The 18,948-nt window shown below is 34.6% G+C and overlaps 1 protein-coding gene across 1 annotated transcript; it reads right to left on the bottom strand.

The window, feature by feature from the left end:
- Positions 1-1,158: 1,158 nt before the first annotated feature.
- On the bottom strand, positions 1,159-18,560 carry LOC103510502 (homeobox protein OTX1 A-like). Its single transcript, XM_008475176.3, has 3 exons — positions 18,456-18,560; positions 3,797-3,951; positions 1,159-2,434 (listed from the first exon to the last, which is right to left on the bottom strand). Exons 1-3 carry the CDS (start codon positions 18,538-18,540, stop codon positions 1,778-1,780), a joined length of 897 nt encoding a protein of 298 aa, XP_008473398.2. The 5' UTR covers positions 18,541-18,560; the 3' UTR covers positions 1,159-1,777.
- Positions 18,561-18,948: the final 388 nt, after the last annotated feature.

Genomic DNA, 18,948 nt, shown 5'->3' with positions numbered 1-18,948 from the left:
TTGAATTTTCCGGCTCGCATGAGAATTTGCATCCGCGCATACTGCCACCTGTCTTTCGGTTACTTTGTTCCTATTAAATATTTTAGTTCAGTCAGGTCTCAGTGTGCATTTTTTATTTTTCGAGCTGTGCAAATCCTTGCGAATTTGGGTGGGCGGGATGTTTACGCGATACCGGGTCGGTACGTCAACACCACCCGGTAAACTTTGTCCAGAGAGGCACTAAACTTGTCGCGCGTTACCTACCTACTAAAATATCAGATCGCAGCATAGGCCTCTCTCTCTCTCCGCTCCTCAGTTCCTAAAGTGCCACACCAGACACCACACGCTACATATCAAGCAATACAGTCCACACAGTGCACACCTTTTCCAATCCACACCCCAAAGGAAAAAGGATAACGCCGGCAACAAAGTAAGGTGAAGAAACACACCAGGTGAGTGGCATCCTCCCCCTCTTCATCTTGCTATCCACTCCTATAACAATCCGAAACAATTCCCAACACTAATCATGTTTCGACTCTGCTGGGTGAAGGGCTTTTCAGTCCTATTCGGGCAAGATAAACAAGATATATAATCTATTCTATTCCCATTTTCAGGTAGAACTCCAGAAAATGCCAAAGGTCGTGTAGAAGTTAACTGTGTAGCTAAGTGTACATTCAAATTGGACAAAAACGGTTTATTTATGCATGGTAGGTATGTTCGTTATGTATTACCTATGGTGAAACCAAAGAGTTTACATACAATACTTACTCCATCTCAAAACACTCTGGAAAAGCGAAACAGAAGAAAAAAGACAATTCCGCGTCGTCCAAAATTCTTTTAATAATTATAATAATTTCTGAAATAATTTTATTATTTTTAAAAATCTATTAGGGTAAGTGTACCATTTATTCGCCCACCTAAAAAACGTACCATTTATTGGCCATTACCTGTACCATACGCCACATAAGTCTGAACTGGACGAACTTTTTCAAGATCCAATTTCACCAAAAGAAAGGGCTTAAAGACTGCTATCGAACCAGTGCTATTCAAAAATTGTAGTCATAAAAACAAAAATTAGAAAAATAAATGTGGTCAGGTGGGCCAATAAATGGTACGTTTTTTAGGTGGGTGAATAAATGGTACACTTACCCTACAATTTATTTGCATGATAAATAGAATTACAAATTTGTCTTATTGATTTACAATAATCTAGTTAAGGGGGTAGGAATGTCCAATAATTACGTGGCATTGGGTCAAAGCCTAACAAAGAACAATTAAAAAATAAAGAGGTATGTTTTCTTTTTTCCAGAGAAAGAAAGGAAATAATGTTTTTAGAACCATAAAGATATCAATATTAAGTTGACCTGACCGTTATCATCTGATTTGATATTTCTAAAAAAGCAGCATACCTAACATAATAAAATTATTAATTAATTTATGAGAAATCAAGTTCAACTTGGTATGTCCATAATTCAGCAATTAAATAATGTTATACGTAAACAGATAGGTACCTACATAACAGGTGTTTCTCATAGTATGAACCAAAACTTTACATACCTACATATGTGTAATGATAATGACAACAAGCTAAAGTCGACGTATATGCTGTCATTCCGAATTCAGAGTATACAATGTATACTAAGTATATACTTTACATGCAGGGACAAACTTGAACTATTCAAGCCCATCCCGTTATTCTAAACAATTATTTTCAAAGGAACACAATACTGAAAGTACCCAGGCAGGGCAGAGGGTACTCTTACTTTACACATTATCTACATGACTCAAGACGTTAGGGCTAAACAAAATGATGGGGCGTAATGTACTCATTGCACTCGCCCGTGGTGGTGGGGTAGATCCTGGAGGTGAAGGATTGGGCAGGATGATGTTGATAGTGAGGAGAGGAGTCATAGGACATGACAGGATGAGAACTCTGGTGATAGTGGTGGTGGGAGGCTGAGTTAGGATTTGAGTAGTAGTCATGATAGTAGCCATAGTTCTGATGGGAGTACCCATTCATACTCGTGTTGGAGGTGGGCCCAGGACCAGGACCCCAGCAGAAGGAGTTGAAGGAGGAGGCAAAGTCTTGCGGTGGGTAGCTGCTAGAGTTGCTGCCCGGTGTTAGAGGGGGACTGGGTGTGGTGATGCCAGAGGATTGGGCACTACCGGTAGGGGTGGTAGGAGAGTTGATTCTCCCTAGGACAGTGGAGTAAGCTTGCTGAGACGGTGATGAGGACTTCACCAGATCAGGTACTTCGGTCTTCACAATCACGTTTTCGCTTTTGGCTTTGATTTTGACCGAAGGCTGTGATGTTGTGGAAGTGGTGTTGGAAGGACGTTGGATGGATCTAGGACTAGAGGATGTGCCTGATGAGGAATTGTTTCGCGAACTTCGGCTTTGTTGTATTTGTTGCTGTTGAGATCGACACTTTGCTCGTCGGTTTTTGAACCAAACCTGGAAAACAGAGAAATAAAAGGGGGATCTGTAAGAAATAAAAGTAGTTACTCGTACTTGTAGTGGTGAAACATTTGCCTTCCAAATTAAGAAGTTTCAATATGAAATATTAATAAAACCCCTAAGAGCAATAATACACTATATAGAGATATAATAGCTGAAGTACTCGTACCTCTTGATTTATTAAGTATATCGGAAAATGTAAATATTGGTAAGCCTGTTTGTTTACATCATGTTTATTGGAAACTCATTTTCCGGAATATCTTAGTTTGCTCTCACAGCAGGTTGTGCAATATCAAGTAGCTATTTGAGTTTTTATTATTATTTTTTAATGAAAGCAGCAATGATTCTCTCCCTCTCTCTATAACATAGCTAGGTATACCTAAGTTCAAGACTTTTTTCAAGGGATACGCTAAAAGCTCAGTACAATAGGAATGATGGTCTAACTCGAGATAAATCAGGTATCAATTTAAGTCGAGTACTCAATAGATACTTTGACCTACCCAAATTTGAGAACCAACTATTTTTTTTTTCAAAGAGTTTTGGGAACCAAATGGTTTCCTCCCAAAATTTTGATACTTATTATTTTCTTCGAGTAAAGTTTTAAAAATATCCACCTTCTTTTTATAGTTATGAAACATCTTTGGGGGGGGGGGATATAATCAAAAGTTTTGAAGACAATCTATCATACAAATTGCCGAATTTAATCATCGCACCAATTACACTAATTGTCAGCGTATGAAATTTAAAACTTTGAAAAAGTTTAACAAAGAACTTTTCTTTCGTGTTTTGATCAGTATCTTTCACTCTGCTTTCATTGAGTACAATATTTTAGAGCTTTTGTATGTTGTATATTTATTCATTTCATTCGGCACATCATTTTCAAATGCACAGATATTAGAATGCTGATCTTCTGTATAAGTACGGCTTAGTTATTTATGTTCGCCTGCTTTTCATTTGATTAATTATGATGGAATAAAACTGATCTCTTATCTTCTTCGACAAAGGTTTTTTACCTGTCTGACTTTTTGTGCTTTTTGAATCAAGGTCTCCCTACGCTTGTTGTGTTTTAAGCTTTCAGAGACTCACATCATATTTGTTATGCTCCCCTTTGCTGGCATCAAGCTCTTCTACAATTAGTTTGAATTGCCCCGTTAGACATTCTCCATTCTTTTCTTTGTTCTTCGCTTCAAGTAGGTTGTGTGTGTGTGTGTGTTGAGGATTATTCTTGTTAATTTAATGATGTGGAGGAGGGAGACTTTGTGTTCCAATTTAGTAAATTAAACTTTAACATGGTTCATTTCTTGTCTAAATATTGTCAATAAGTATATGTAGATGTACCTATTAGTACGCCAGTCTTACCTGTACTCTAGATTCCGGTAGATTGATTTTCAGTGCTACTTCCTCTCTCATGAAGATATCAGGGTACCTTGTTTTTCCGAACAGAGATTCTAAAATGTCTAATTGAGCTCTGGTAAATGTGGTCCTTTCCCGCCTTTGTTTCCTTGGGTTCATTCCTGCAAACAAGAACAAGAGGAGGAGAGAATATTTAGAGAGGAAGATTTCAAATAAAATTTCGATTTCAACACATTGAATATAAGAATAAGAAAAAAATGTCCCAACATGTCACGAAGATTACTTTTCTCCGAGCTTTCGTTTCGGTTTCAAAGAAAAAAAAGTTCCAAAACCCGGGGCATCAAAGGACATGGTTATGTTCTGTGGGATATGAGGAACACATTCAAAGAAGATATTATAGATGCAAGTATCTACCGAAATATGTAGGTATTAACAAAACATTACGTCGCAATAAATAAATTAATCTCTTACGCCCAGCCTCTCTATGGTATGATATTGCATTCAGTAAGTTCAAAAGGAAAAGTTTACAACGCGCATAATATCAATTTATCAATAATATAATATTATGTAAATATGTAAGTACAAGTACATTTTTGTGCTTTTATCAATAATAATGCTTTTGTCAATAACAAATATTCTTTCCCAGTCGGTGATGAATACCGGTGTCATCTCAACATACCTAGGTATTACCTAAATTTGTCCACATTGTATCTCTCTCTTGGTTCTAGGGAATATTGAATTCTCAATCTCCTCGTCTACTTTGTGGGCTGCTATATTTTACGTAACATTTTCTTCGGTAGAAATAATATATACCTCCATGTGTTTGTTGGCTCTTTCTGTCTGTATATCCTCTCCTTCTCTGTGTGATGTATATTTATTATATTTATGTATACTTGGGCTCTCTTTGCTCCCCATGTTCGTTCTTTCCTAAAGTGCCACACCAGACACCACACGCTACATATCAAGCAATACAGTCCACACAGTGCACACCTTTTCCAATCCACACCCCAAAGGAAAAAGGATAACGCCGGCAACAAAGTAAGGTGAAGAAACACACCAGGTGAGTGGCATTCCTCCCCCTCTTCATCTTGCTATCCTATCCCCTACAACCTGAATACCTGTTATTACAATTACCTATAACGATAAACGGCCCTGGCCCTGGTAGATTTGCTGAGACCATTTGCAATGCTTCTGATGTTTCCACAGCTTAACATTCATGTTCCGTACTCCATCTCCCCTGTGAGTTCTGTTTCATGTATTGTAAGATGTCGATATCTTCATCTCTAAATGTATGAGTTAGTGGTTCACTTAATTGTAGAACTCCAGAAAAATGCCAAGGTTCTGTAGAAGTTAACTGTGTTAGCTAAGTGTCATTCAAATTGGACAAACGGTTTATTATGCATGTAGGTATGTCGTTATGTATTACCTATGGTGAAACAAAGAGTTTACATACAATACTTACTCCATCTCAAACACTCTGAAAAGCGAAACAGAAGAAAAAGACAATTCCGTCGTCCAAATTCTTTTAATAATTATAATAATTTCTGAAATAATTTTATTTTTAAAAATGTACAATTTATCCCGCTTAACCCCCCCCCCCCCTCTTCCCTCTTTCTCTCTTTGCCTTCAGTTCTCCCGTTACGCTTTTTTCTTTTCAAAAAAAGTTACCATTTTATATCTAGGTATGAAATATTTTATTAATATTTATAATACATATGTAGGTACATACGTGAGAGGAGAGAGAGAGAGAGAAGGAGATGGGTATACCTATATTCTGTACAGTTCACTTCTTTCTGACAACCTTCGAGATATTCCTGATGTGAAGGGACCTGAGCTAGCAAAATTGAATGCAAGAATCTACATATAGGTAATCATATAGGACATCAAAAATATTTTATTTTTAACTTTAGAATATAAATCTATGAAAAACTGAAAATTCATCATCAGCACAGTAAAAATAATGAGTGGATAAGATACAAAATAATAATAGGTAATAATATAAATAAATATACATTAGAAACTACTGAAAACTGTATACCTAATACCTAGTCACACATTTAGGGTAGCTGAGGATTACCCAAAGAGAAGAAAAGTCGAATTAAAAGATTACACACCTTGCTATAGAAACCTTACCTAGACCTTGAGTCAAACTAATACGTATGCAAAACGCTATTCTAAACAGAACAAGCCGTTTAAAAAGGGATCACACGACAGTAATACCATCGTAATCAGCTTAAATGAAGAAGAGTAAACAGTAAATAGACCAATAATATACCTACCTACGTACAATCCTGTTCAAACGAGGTGTCCAAAGGCACGTGTTACCAATATACCTTAACATTAAAAGTCCCATTGTCCCAAAATGCTAAAAGTCGCAAATATATTCTCCTTGGGCGTCTAAATCAGCAAATAATTAAGAAAAGGTTGGATCGGTCATCCGATTTTTCGAATTTAAATACAAGCATAATGGGTCGTAAAATTCAAAAAATATAACAATACCTATATATCTGACCACTCCCTGTGCAATCACAGGTGACTTAAATCCAGACCAAAAATTTAACACCTGTGTTGAAAAAATGGTTTAGCGTAGACTATCATGTGGCTGAACATTTGACTAAACTCATAAATCTTGTGAGTTCGTATTATTTATGAACTTTTTTAATGTTCTCGAGTTGTTTACTGATTTCACAACTGTAGTTTCATTCTTAAATTAGGTATGCCATAAATGGACTCTTGAATTTTTAAATGTAGAATGTACTGCTACCTACCTAGATATAAATGTAGGTACCTATTTCATTGGGTAGGTTTTAAAACATGAACTAGGTATTTATTTATTTATTTTTATCAAAAGCATGCAGACAAAGGTGAGATTATGGGATGGTACTCGTAATTAAAAAACGTTTAAAGACTTCATATAGGTAACTATAATGGAATAACATTTTTATTTTATTATTATTATTATTTTTTTCTAAACATGACCTCCAACTTCATCACCACAATATTGCCTACATTCAAGACACTAGGTACATTAAATACAAAAGTTTGAAGAAAAGTGTTAAATATTTTCATTTAAACAGAAAATCTAATATTATGAACAAAATAATAGAGATGTATGGAATCTATTTCAAACACACATTCTATGGAAATAATACATTAGAGGTCATAGAAACATATTGACAGCAACAGGAGGCTGCATCACATCAAATGACAATAGAAACAACATTACAATAGCTGCGAGGATAATATTGCAAGTGTCAAAATATGTACCGACACCAAATGAAATGGGTCAACATCAAATGAAAATAACAGACGAGCCCAAACATAGGTACATAGATACCGACCTACGTTATTTTGTTGAAAGAGACATTCAACCAGAGGTTTGAAAAGAAAAATCAAAAATAGAACGAGTATAGAATACCAATTTGTAGAAAATCGATACCATCAAAATAAAAGATATTATTGCATAGTGCATACTGCATACGAAACAACGAACTATTTGCCTTTTATCACCAAATTTTTATGGTGACAACATTTTCAAATAGAAAAACTGAAGAGTTCAAAAAAATCTTTTAAATATACCTACCTAGGATTTTTCTCGTCGATTGAATTTGACAATTGCAAAATGTAGTTCTAGGTGTAAGCACCACGTTTCCTAAACAAAAGTACCTACCTACTTAAAAGTGATGGAGATTAAAACTTTCTTTTGAAATGTGAAAATCAATAAGTTGCCAAAAGTTCAGAATTCTGAAGAAATACCAAAGAATCGAAGTAGAAAAAAAAGGTGTAAATTAGTTTAGTGAAGATTACTTTAGCAAGAGTAGGTATAGGTACGGGTATATATATCAATGAATAAAATGGGATAAAGAGGAAAAATCACAAGAATGGTTAGAAACGCAGAAATTCACTAACTTTATAAAGGCTACCAAGAGAGAAGATTGGGAGATGAATCTAATTTTGAAAATTAGGAATCAAAAGTGAGTGCTAACTGATGTCATAGCTAATTCAATTTCAGTTTCAGATAGCTCCCCTATACTCGTAATGTGTTCTCCCTGGCTTTGCATAACATAAGAGCCGTCACCAAGTTCTTATCACGTAACAACTCTATTATCTCGCGTATCCATACATTTCATGGCCCTCCCTCTAAACAAATTCACCCTTCCTATAATATCTTCTATCTTCCCGCTATAGCCCGCTATTCAATTAATGTTTTTACGCTGGCATATAAAAACAATCCAATGAATTGTTTGGAAAATCCATTTATTTATTTTTTATCTCGTTTGTGTCACCAGGAAATATTTTTTTTCTACATGGATATGGAAAGCTGGATTGACAAATGATTTAGAACGTAACGGTCAACATACCTAACCTCAACTTTACTAGAGTATGATGAAGAGGAACATCTTTAGAAAACTATGTATTGGTAAACGGTCAAACTTTCTTGACTTCTCATATTTCATAAAGACCTACGAACCTACCGAGGTAGGTAACAAACAGTCCCTTAATGTCAGCACAAAACAAAGATCCTTGTGTATTTCCAGCAGAGAAAGCAAGCAAACTGTTACCCACTAACTGAGGTTTGATAGAGTAAACAGAGAAATATGAAAATAATTTGATTTGGGAGTGAGACAACAAAACTGGAAGAGAAGGGGACGTTTTGATTGAATTGGTGACATGGATCAGCTGTTGCAATTCCCATCTCATCCCCACTCTTGTTTCTTTATTTCCAATTCCAATAAAATAAACTGTTGTTACCCAACAAATATTTCATTACACTCACAAATATAGGTAGGTACTTGAATAAACTTTTTATTGTGCACAAATCTTATGAAGCTCATCATGCAGAAGTGCAAAAACTGATACGATTTTGTGAAAAAATATCTCTGTAGGTAATACCTAGGTATAGATATTTTCTCCCTTTCAATTTTCAATCTTTAAAGATTCCACTTTGTTTAGGTCTTCTTAGTTTGAACTAATGAAAAACTTTCGCGAAATGTTTGTGAGTTCAACAGATATTTCTGCAAACTCATTATTTATTAGTATTAGGTACTTGGATGCTAAAAATTTTCACAATTTCACGACTTGTGTGACCATATCGAATCAGATGTTTTTACAATCCAAGATGACAATTATATTTTTCCTTGCATATTACCTACATGTCATAATGCGTGGATAGTGGATACCATCATCAATATTCATTTTTCCTTTCAAACATTTCATGGAAAATTAATAAAATGAATTGATAATAAGAGAGGAAAAAGTTTTAATGTTCTATGAAACACTAGCCGATTTCTGCTAGTAAATCCTTAAGGCATCGCCGTTCATGTCACTCATCCATTTAGTGGTCTTGCTCGGCGTAGCTTAACAAAAACGAACCGGAAAATAGCCTATAACACGGGGGTGCAAGCAATAAGTTGACAAAGTTTCATAGCAATCGGATGAGCGGTTTGGCCAGGCATAAAGTTCAAACACACACACACATTCATTTTTATATATTAGATTTTGAAGTAGGTAACTAAATTCCCAAATTGCTCGTTTTTTTTTCTTCTGACTTTGGGTTTGTTTGTTTAATGCAATCACCAGGTAAGTATGATAAGTATTATTTTCTTCTATAGATATACACATTACACCTTTACCTACGTGTATAGAAAAAAAATATAGATATATATTTTCAGAGCATTTTACATAGTTAAAGAAAAATGAACTAATCTGTCGACATGTGCCATATTATTTTGATGGTATCATATTACATAAACCTATATCACACCATATAAATTCTTAAGAAAGGTACCTACATCTAACTAGGCTATTGAATTTCAATCCTAGTTTCTGAACCGTTTCCAACACCCTGCTCTAAGGTGGTACGTGATTTTCATTCGAAAAGATCTTTTCTCCTCTGCCTTTACAAATAATGTAATTGAGATATTCCAATTTCGCCCGTGTGTGATTGTCTCTTTTGAAAATAGTCGCGCCAGGGGAAAAAAATCATTGATGATATTATCTAATATCAAAAAGAATTCATTTGACCTTCCAATTCCAAGTAAGAATGTTGAGACGTCAATCAACATTGCCAAAGAAAGATGAGAGTATAGGAACGAGAACATTCTAATTCTGTTAGAGGTATTGATAAAATTTCTGTTTTCAAAGTGTTGATTATATCATACGTAGGTATAGGTATGTACAATGTACGTTAGTGAATTCCTAGGAGGATTCATAATGATTCCAATAATTTACAGTCTGGGTAAGATATGAGAAATATGAAGAAACAGCATAGGTTATAGTACCTATCGTCTGCATATTGAGTAGCATTGCAGTAGCTTACAAGTCATAAGTTTAATAAGAGTTATGTCTTATGAGCTTATTAGGTAATTTATGACCCTGGTGCTGGTAATTTTTATGGGCACTTAAATGATATATTATTATCTTGTATTGCTCATTTACGTGTTGACTGTTTTAGTATTCTGAAAGTACCGCTGCTTGAAGATCATATGGGGGTAATTATTATTATTGCCAGGGATCTTTGAAGATCAATTCCCACTCCGTTGTTTTTTACGATAATTAATGAACACTGATATTATTTTCAGAAATGTTTTAATTTTTATTATGAAGTTGTCTACAACTTGGAATTTATTTCTGCCTTGAAGTTATTATGATGCTTCGGTATTCGGTAATGGTTTAGCATCTTCAAAGTGACTGACACAAAAGAAAAATAAAATTCTAAAACTAAAGGATTGATACTCTATGTATGTTAATAAACATGAGTAAAAAATTCTCGATTGATGTCATAGCTAGAATATTCTCGAGGCTCTCTTTCGGAGTAATTGTTTTGGAAAAAGCTTTATCAATATTTGCATACGGTCGTCAGCTCTCACCTCTGTTGTTTTAAATGAAGCGTCATAATTATAAACACAAATATTCCAACACCATGCAGTAGTATTGTGATACAGTACAAATAGCTGCTGGGTGCTGGGGGAGCTATTGACTTGAGTACAAGCACACGGCATCGGCATCGCGCAGGGTGATGTATTCTGCCCGCGGGCATTTTCAGGGAAAACAAAAACTACGGGGAGGAGAAGAGATTTAATGCAATTTGTTTGTACTTGCTCCCGCCCTGTTGAATGTTTGTCTGTTTTTATTGTAGAGAGGAAATCATTTTCATCCTGTTCAAATATTTTCATTTCGTGATGCATCATGCATTCTGACCGAGTCTCTTATTTTACTCATTAATGTGCTAAAAAGTCAATTTCGGAACTTGTAAAGGAAATTTGATGACACTAACTTATTAAAATAACTTTAGGACTTGGTAAACGATATAATATCTACAATTGTGTGTATTAGATATGTAAACAAACTTTTGCACCAATAGGTACCATTATTATTAACACCCAAGAAGTTATTTAACCTATAAGTATAGGTAACACAGGACAAAACAAAGGTCTCTAGTAATCAGAAGCATCAGTCGAGTCGCGAGTATGATTTAAAGGTCAGAGATCAGACCAGATCATTGCAAGAAAGTTGAAGAGGGTAATAAACTTTTGATGTGATAATATACGGTGAATAAGGTCTTGTGCTTTGTGTATTTCAACAAAATCATCGTCTTTGTTGTGGTTTCCTTTGCATAATATATTCCCCGAGTCTTGTGTTCTAACTTGGACAGGCCTGGATCGAGAAGGAGAGTAGGTACCTTACGAGACTTGAGATGATATACTTAACTACTGTGCCTGAACTATTGTTCCAGGCCTGAAGTTTGAGTAGCCACAAGATTCAAACAAGGATCGTGTCAAGGTAAAAGATACTCTTTTGTTTCCATTTGTGGCAAGACACCATACTGAAAGTGTGCTTGTAGTAAAAAGAAAAAAATACCTACCTACTATAATTGTAATTTCTGAGAATTCTGGTGTAGAAAGAACTCGAGAATTGCGTAGGTTTTGTTTAGATTTAGAAGGAAACTTTTGAAACCTCAACTTGGAGAGTAGAATGCTAACAATAAAAGTGTGTCCACAATTCACATGGATTTATTGAGAAAAGTTAATCATAAAATTTGTTCTCAAAAGTTGGGTATGTAAATTCATAATCAAGACATAGGTAGTTATAGGTACGAAGATCTAGAGGGGTCAACGTGAACGACAAAAGAGTGTTAAAGTGCCTAACTGAAAAAAAAAAAAAATTTTTTGTTTTTTTTTTTTTAGACCGGGGGGGGGGGGGGGTTAACGAGCTTACATCTGCGTGTGTGTATGTGTCATATTTACCTATTACATTTTTATTCGAGGGGGAGGGGGGTATGATTTTTAGTTATTACGGGAAGTTGGGTTTGTAATTATATCGAGTAAGAAGGGATACAGAAATACAAATATGGCTCCATCACTATTTTGTTATAATCAAACACTAGACAAAACTTCCATGATATATAATTATTATTACAATATTTGTATCCACCTATTGAAATAATAAAAATGGTTTCCGTTGCGAAATGTTGGGTGGCGGGTAGATTGGTAATAAATGGTGGTAATACCTACTTATAGGTAAATAGGTATTTCAAATATGTTGAACTACCTAATGATAATATTCTATTCCCTATAAGGAAAACAACACACATGTTCTGTGACGAGAACATTTATCCGAGAATGCAACACCAAAGTAAATGAACTCCTAAATCCCATGGCCATTTCCATTAAAAGATGTTTTAATAATGGCTTCAGGTGTTTCGAGTTTCACACTTTGGAATATGTAAGTAAAGTCATAGCCAGGCACAGATGAATATCTTCAAGATTCAAAGTTATCCGAAACTCGATTTCATTATCTTTCTATTGAGTTTATTGACAAGTTGAAATCCTGTTCAACAACTTTATGACACTTGTTAACAGTTATCATTTTCAAAGTAGTTTTAATGTAGAACTCAAAGTCAATATTTCCAAGATGATAGCATGCATCCTGCAAGCTGAGTGTTCAGATATTTTTCTCTGATCAAGTTGTTGGAATCGGGTGGAAATGAAATCAAAGAAATTGACCGAAAGCCTTTTAAGACAACTACCAAGCATATAACTACATCAGGCCGGTATTCAGGTTTTGTCTAGATTTTTTGAAGAATTCGTTAATCAGAAAATTCGAGCACAATACCTACATAAATACATATACAAATTTATCTGCATAAATTATGTAAATAATACATTAAATAGGTATTCTAAAATATTTGCTCATGTGCCATTTGAAAACAAAACGTCTTATAGGTACCTATATACAATACATGTCGACAAAGAATTACCTCATCTACAGAGAGGGATCTGTATAATGGATTTTATTTCGTGGAAGCTAAGATTGTATATAGGAATAGGAACATAACCTACATCAACCTGGGTAGCTATATCATTATCTTATCTACAACCACCATCTTGTTTCATTGGAAACAACTGAAGCGATCTCGAATTCAAGTTGAAGCGTCAATTGTCTCCTAAACACCCCATTACTGTCAAGATTGAGGTTTCAAGATAAAATAAACAATGTTTTGTAAGTTCTGTTGTAGAAAAAGGAAGAATGGTGAAATAAAAACAACTAGGTACTTTAATAAGAAGAGGTTCATGGGGGAAAATTGAATTCTTGAATTTAAAATGTATTATTTTTTTGGTGGAGATGGCAATTTCACCCATGTAATATCTGTAAAGCGGTGCGTCGCGTGAATAAGCAGTATGTAAGAATGCCATAACTTAAGAGTTATTGATCTATTAGGTATTTATTTTACATGGCAAAATCAATTAAAAGCTCCAAAGATTGAGTACCAATATCAATAGCTATTGGCTAAGTATCTTAGTATAGTAGTATTAATAAATAGAAAGATCAATCACAGCTAATTATAATAATTTACCCATTATAATAGAAAAAATATTGAATATCGCTCAGTTAGAAATAAGTTATACTTATTGAAGGCATTCTTATTTACATTTAGGATATATTTATTACTTTTTCTTGTAACTCCAAAATACTCTTCAATTTGCTAAGAAAGAGAAATAAATATTGGTGGAATTTGATTTTATTTAATCCTTTCAATATTGTCTCTCTTCTTTACATACTTATTATTTGATGTAACGAAACTCCCACGAGGGTATAAACATCTTTTAATATCTCTTAGCTCCTCTTAAAGAAGGGCCGTAAATGACATAACTTGGAAATTTCATAAAATTCTGTCAAATAGAAAAGTTCACAGGTCTTAGGACATTATAACACCCTAAACACGAAATATCCATCTAATAACTATTGACCACCCATATGAGACAGTTGAAAATTCAAGAGCTTAAGATAATCAATGAAACCAAATACACTCAACAAACTAATCCTAGTTGTGTCAATATTTTATTTACTGATGTCTATATCTACCTCCCATCAACTTGTTTTGTAGAATGAGCCATGTATGTAATTCTAATTGTCAATCCAATGGTAATTCCTTCCTAATCAAACATGGTGTTCTCATCAGAAAAGACGAACAAAAAATCTGGTGTGAACATCACACGACTTTCCTTATCCTATTGAAAGATGCTTGTTTGAGTGTTCTTCTATTGTAACTTTTACAATATCTCTAACTGTTTAGTCAGTATAGCTGAAAACCACCAAAAAGTGGTCGAAAGCCGCCAAGAAGCGGCCGAAATGCCGCCAACTGCAACCACTGTCCTAACCAAAAGTTTAGTGTTGCATCCTTGTCACATTTGTGGACTTCATACCAAATTTCAAGTCTCTAGCTCATACCGTTCCCGAGATATTATTATTGAATTACACCGAAAACCGCCAAAAAGCGGCCGAAATGCCGCCAAGCGTGTTTTGGCGAAGCTCTGTCTAAAAACTGACCATCCAAAATTTGACCCGATTACATTACTTTCCTTCCTATAAGGTAAGGAAAGTAAAAAGGAGAACAATATGTCACCCAAATCCCCAGTCTGAATGTAACTTGTAAGAGGCTTTACCCGATAACAATAAAATTATACCTATCTATGTATAGTGTAAACTGTAAAGTTTATATCAAGAGCAATGTGGAGTATGATAACGAGATTAACAAGAGACAAATCTGGACATAGAATTCAAGACGTTAATCCTGGAGAGCATTTAGAAATGATAAACCCTAAAACAATAACACTACCAACAATCATATTAGACGCATTAAAAACAGAAGGGATTAGATAGTTTCTCATTTTTGTTTCTAAACCCTTATGGATTTGTATTTTAAAAGATATGGAACAAAATATGATTGTATTACCAAATAGAGTAAACATTGCAAGACCATCAGAAAGTTGGATTTTCTACCTAATTATTATTCTTCCTTTGTTGCATTATGTATCTAGGCGCACGGCAGTGCGCCAGGCCAAGTTCCGGCCTGAGCACGCCAGTGTTTCAAACTTACTAAACACCTTCGCAAAAATGAAAACAATCACCAATGTTTACGTCCTGTAGATATTATAATTATTATTACGGTTCTTGCTAGTATTGTTATTTATCATTTTAATTATTGTGAAATTGGCATGACCGTGCATTAAATTGAGTTTCAACATTACTATACTATTGCGATCTTATTCTCTTGTGTTGGTGATGGGGGAAACCTGACTGTCTGGTTCCTTATTCGAGTTTGAGGTCAATCATATTTCTTCTACCTCGAATATCAAAGTGTTGCTGATTTGGAGGAAACTTCTTTTTTCAAGTCAAAGCTGCCTTAAGTAATACTATAGGTTCCTATATTGGAATATTTAATTATTTCTAGGGGATGATACATTTCAAGGAAAGTGTTGAAATCCAGGAAAGTACTAGATACACTGCATGAGCAACCTTCCCCTGATCTTTTATAGTTCCATGCTGTTATGTTGAGGTTTTATTTCTTATTGAATTGCCATTAGCATTTATTGTGTTTAATGTGGTACATAAGCTGATATACTTAAGTTAACCCTTTCTGTCCTAGGACACCCATCAGGTGACAACATTCATATAAAAATTATTGTTACAGGGCACTAAATCACAAACTCTTTCTGTGTTGCTATTCATCGAATCAAATCATCTTTCTCCTACGCTATAGTTGTTATATTCAATACCCGTCAAAATATGTCTAGGTCTTGTTTCCCGATTTTTGCCTAAACTTCCCAGACTTAACCAAAACACATACATAGGTACCTACATATTGGGTTAATATTGGTGACAAGTTCGTCACGTGCTAAGAAGTGTTTTTATTTTCTCGTTGAACAATGAGAATTGTGAAATACTGAAATCACCACCGCACCACCAAGGAAACAAACAGGTTGGTGTTATAATGCTTTGGCAGTCGGAGCCAAAACCAAACCAAAATGAGAATACCTAATTATAATACATTAACCAATTAGATCTCAATGTTTAGTTAGGTAGTTAGTCCATTTATTTTGTTCTATCTTATCTTTGTATTGTACTTATTTTTTTTGTCCTTCTTTTGATGCAAAATATAACATACCATACGATTAATTAATTAAATACCATCAAAATAAAAGATATTATTGCATAGTGCATACTGCATACGAAACAACGAACTATTTGCCTTTTATCACCAAATTTTTATGGAGACAACATTTTCAAATAGAAAAACTGAAGAGTTCAAAAAAATCTTTTAAATATACCTACCTAGGATTTTTCTCGTCGATTGAATTTGACAATTGCAAAATGTAGTTCTAGGTGTAAGCACCACGTTTCCTAAACAAAAGTACCTACCTACTTAAAAGTGATGGAGATTAAAACTTTCTTTTGAAATGTGAAAATCAATAAGTTGCCAAAAGTTCAGAATTCTGAAGAAATACCAAAGAATCGAAGTAGAAAAAAAAGGTGTAAATTAGTTTAGTGAAGATTACTTTAGCAAGAGTAGGTATAGGTACGGGTATATATATCAATGAATAAAATGGGATAAAGAGGAAAAATCACAAGAATGGTTAGAAACGCAGAAATTCACTAACTTTATAAAGGCTACCAAGAGAGAAGATTGGGAGATGAATCTAATTTTGAAAATTAGGAATCAAAAGTGAGTGCTAACTGATGTCATAGCTAATTCAATTTCAGTTTCAGATAGCTCCCCTATACTCGTAATGTGTTCTCCCTGGCTTTGCATAACATAAGAGCCGTCACCAAGTTCTTATCACGTAACAACTCTATTATCTCGCGTATCCATACATTTCATGGCCCTCCCTCTAAACAAATTCACCCTTCCTATAATATCTTCTATCTTCCCGCTATAGCCCGCTATTCAATTAATGTTTTTACGCTGGCATATAAAAACAATCCAATGAATTGTTTGGAAAATCCATTTATTTATTTTTTATCTCGTTTGTGTCACCAGGAAATATTTTTTTTCTACATGGATATGGAAAGCTGGATTGACAAATGATTTAGAACGTAACGGTCAACATACCTAACCTCAACTTTACTAGAGTATGATGAAGAGGAACATCTTTAGAAAACTATGTATTGGTAAACGGTCAAACTTTCTTGACTTCTCATATTTCATAAAGACCTACGAACCTACCGAGGTAGGTAACAAACAGTCCCTTAATGTCAGCACAAAACAAAGATCCTTGTGTATTTCCAGCAGAGAAAGCAAGCAAACTGTTACCCACTAACTGAGGTTTGATAGAGTAAACAGAGAAATATGAAAATAATTTGATTTGGGAGTGAGACAACAAAACTGGAAGAGAAGGGGACGTTTTGATTGAATTGGTGACATGGATCAGCTGTTGCAATTCCCATCTCATCCCCACTCTTGTTTCTTTATTTCCAATTCCAATAAAATAAACTGTTGTTACCCAACAAATATTTCATTACACTCACAAATATAGGTAGGTACTTGAATAAACTTTTTATTGTGCACAAATCTTATGAAGCTCATCATGCAGAAGTGCAAAAACTGATACGATTTTGTGAAAAAATATCTCTGTAGGTAATACCTAGGTATAGATATTTTCTCCCTTTCAATTTTCAATCTTTAAAGATTCCACTTTGTTTAGGTCTTCTTAGTTTGAACTAATGAAAAACTTTCGCGAAATGTTTGTGAGTTCAACAGATATTTCTGCAAACTCATTATTTATTAGTATTAGGTACTTGGATGCTAAAAATTTTCACAATTTCACGACTTGTGTGACCATATCGAATCAGATGTTTTTACAATCCAAGATGACAATTATATTTTTCCTTGCATATTACCTACATGTCATAATGCGTGGATAGTGGATACCATCATCAATATTCATTTTTCCTTTCAAACATTTCATGGAAAATTAATAAAATGAATTGATAATAAGAGAGGAAAAAGTTTTAATGTTCTATGAAACACTAGCCGATTTCTGCTAGTAAATCCTTAAGGCATCGCCGTTCATGTCACTCATCCATTTAGTGGTCTTGCTCGGCGTAGCTTAACAAAAACGAACCGGAAAATAGCCTATAACACGGGGAGACATAGGTAGTTATAGGTACGAAGATCTAGAGGGGTCAACGTGAACGACAAAAGAGTGTTAAAGTGCCTAACTGAAAAAAAAAAAAAAATCTTAAATAACTAATGTTTTACAAAGTTCTCGTTTCAACTCAAAGGAAAAAGAAATATTTTCACTATGTGAGGTCAAAACAATAAAGTTCTACGTATGTACCCAAGTATCTAAAATATGATGTATAGATAAAGTTTAAATTTTACCTTGCGGGTATCCCAGTGGCTCTAGTTGTGGCAGTCCAAATGGTACTGGGTAATGTCGTTGATGGGGTGGCATAGCAGACTGCATGGCCGCTGCCCCCAAATACCTGTGAACCACAACAAATCAAATGTCATACATTAGTCAACACTAACGAGGAAAATAAAATTTCCTGTTCTTCCATTGCATCATATATTTTATCAGTATAGTCTACTCGTCTGTAATTACTGCACATTGACAATCATTGTGACTATTCGTATATCGCTTATCGGCTGAAACAATTCGCTGTATATAGTCGGTTTTACTATCTGGAACGATATTCTGGTCAATTCTTGTTGAACCAGGGGGGGGGGGGTTAACGAGCTTACATCTGCGTGTGTGTATGTGTCATATTTACCTATTACATTTTTATTCGAGGGGGAGGGGGGTATGATTTTTAGCAGTACTGGGAAGTTGGGTTTGTAATTATATCGAGTAAGAAGGGATACAGAAATACAA

The sequence above is a fragment of the Diaphorina citri genome, unplaced genomic scaffold (genome assembly GCF_000475195.1).
Source record: "Diaphorina citri unplaced genomic scaffold, Diaci psyllid genome assembly version 1.1 scaffold606, whole genome shotgun sequence".
NCBI classification, from domain to species: Eukaryota; Metazoa; Arthropoda; class Insecta; order Hemiptera; family Psyllidae; genus Diaphorina; species Diaphorina citri.
This window is presented reverse-complemented; position numbering and strand designations above follow the sequence as displayed.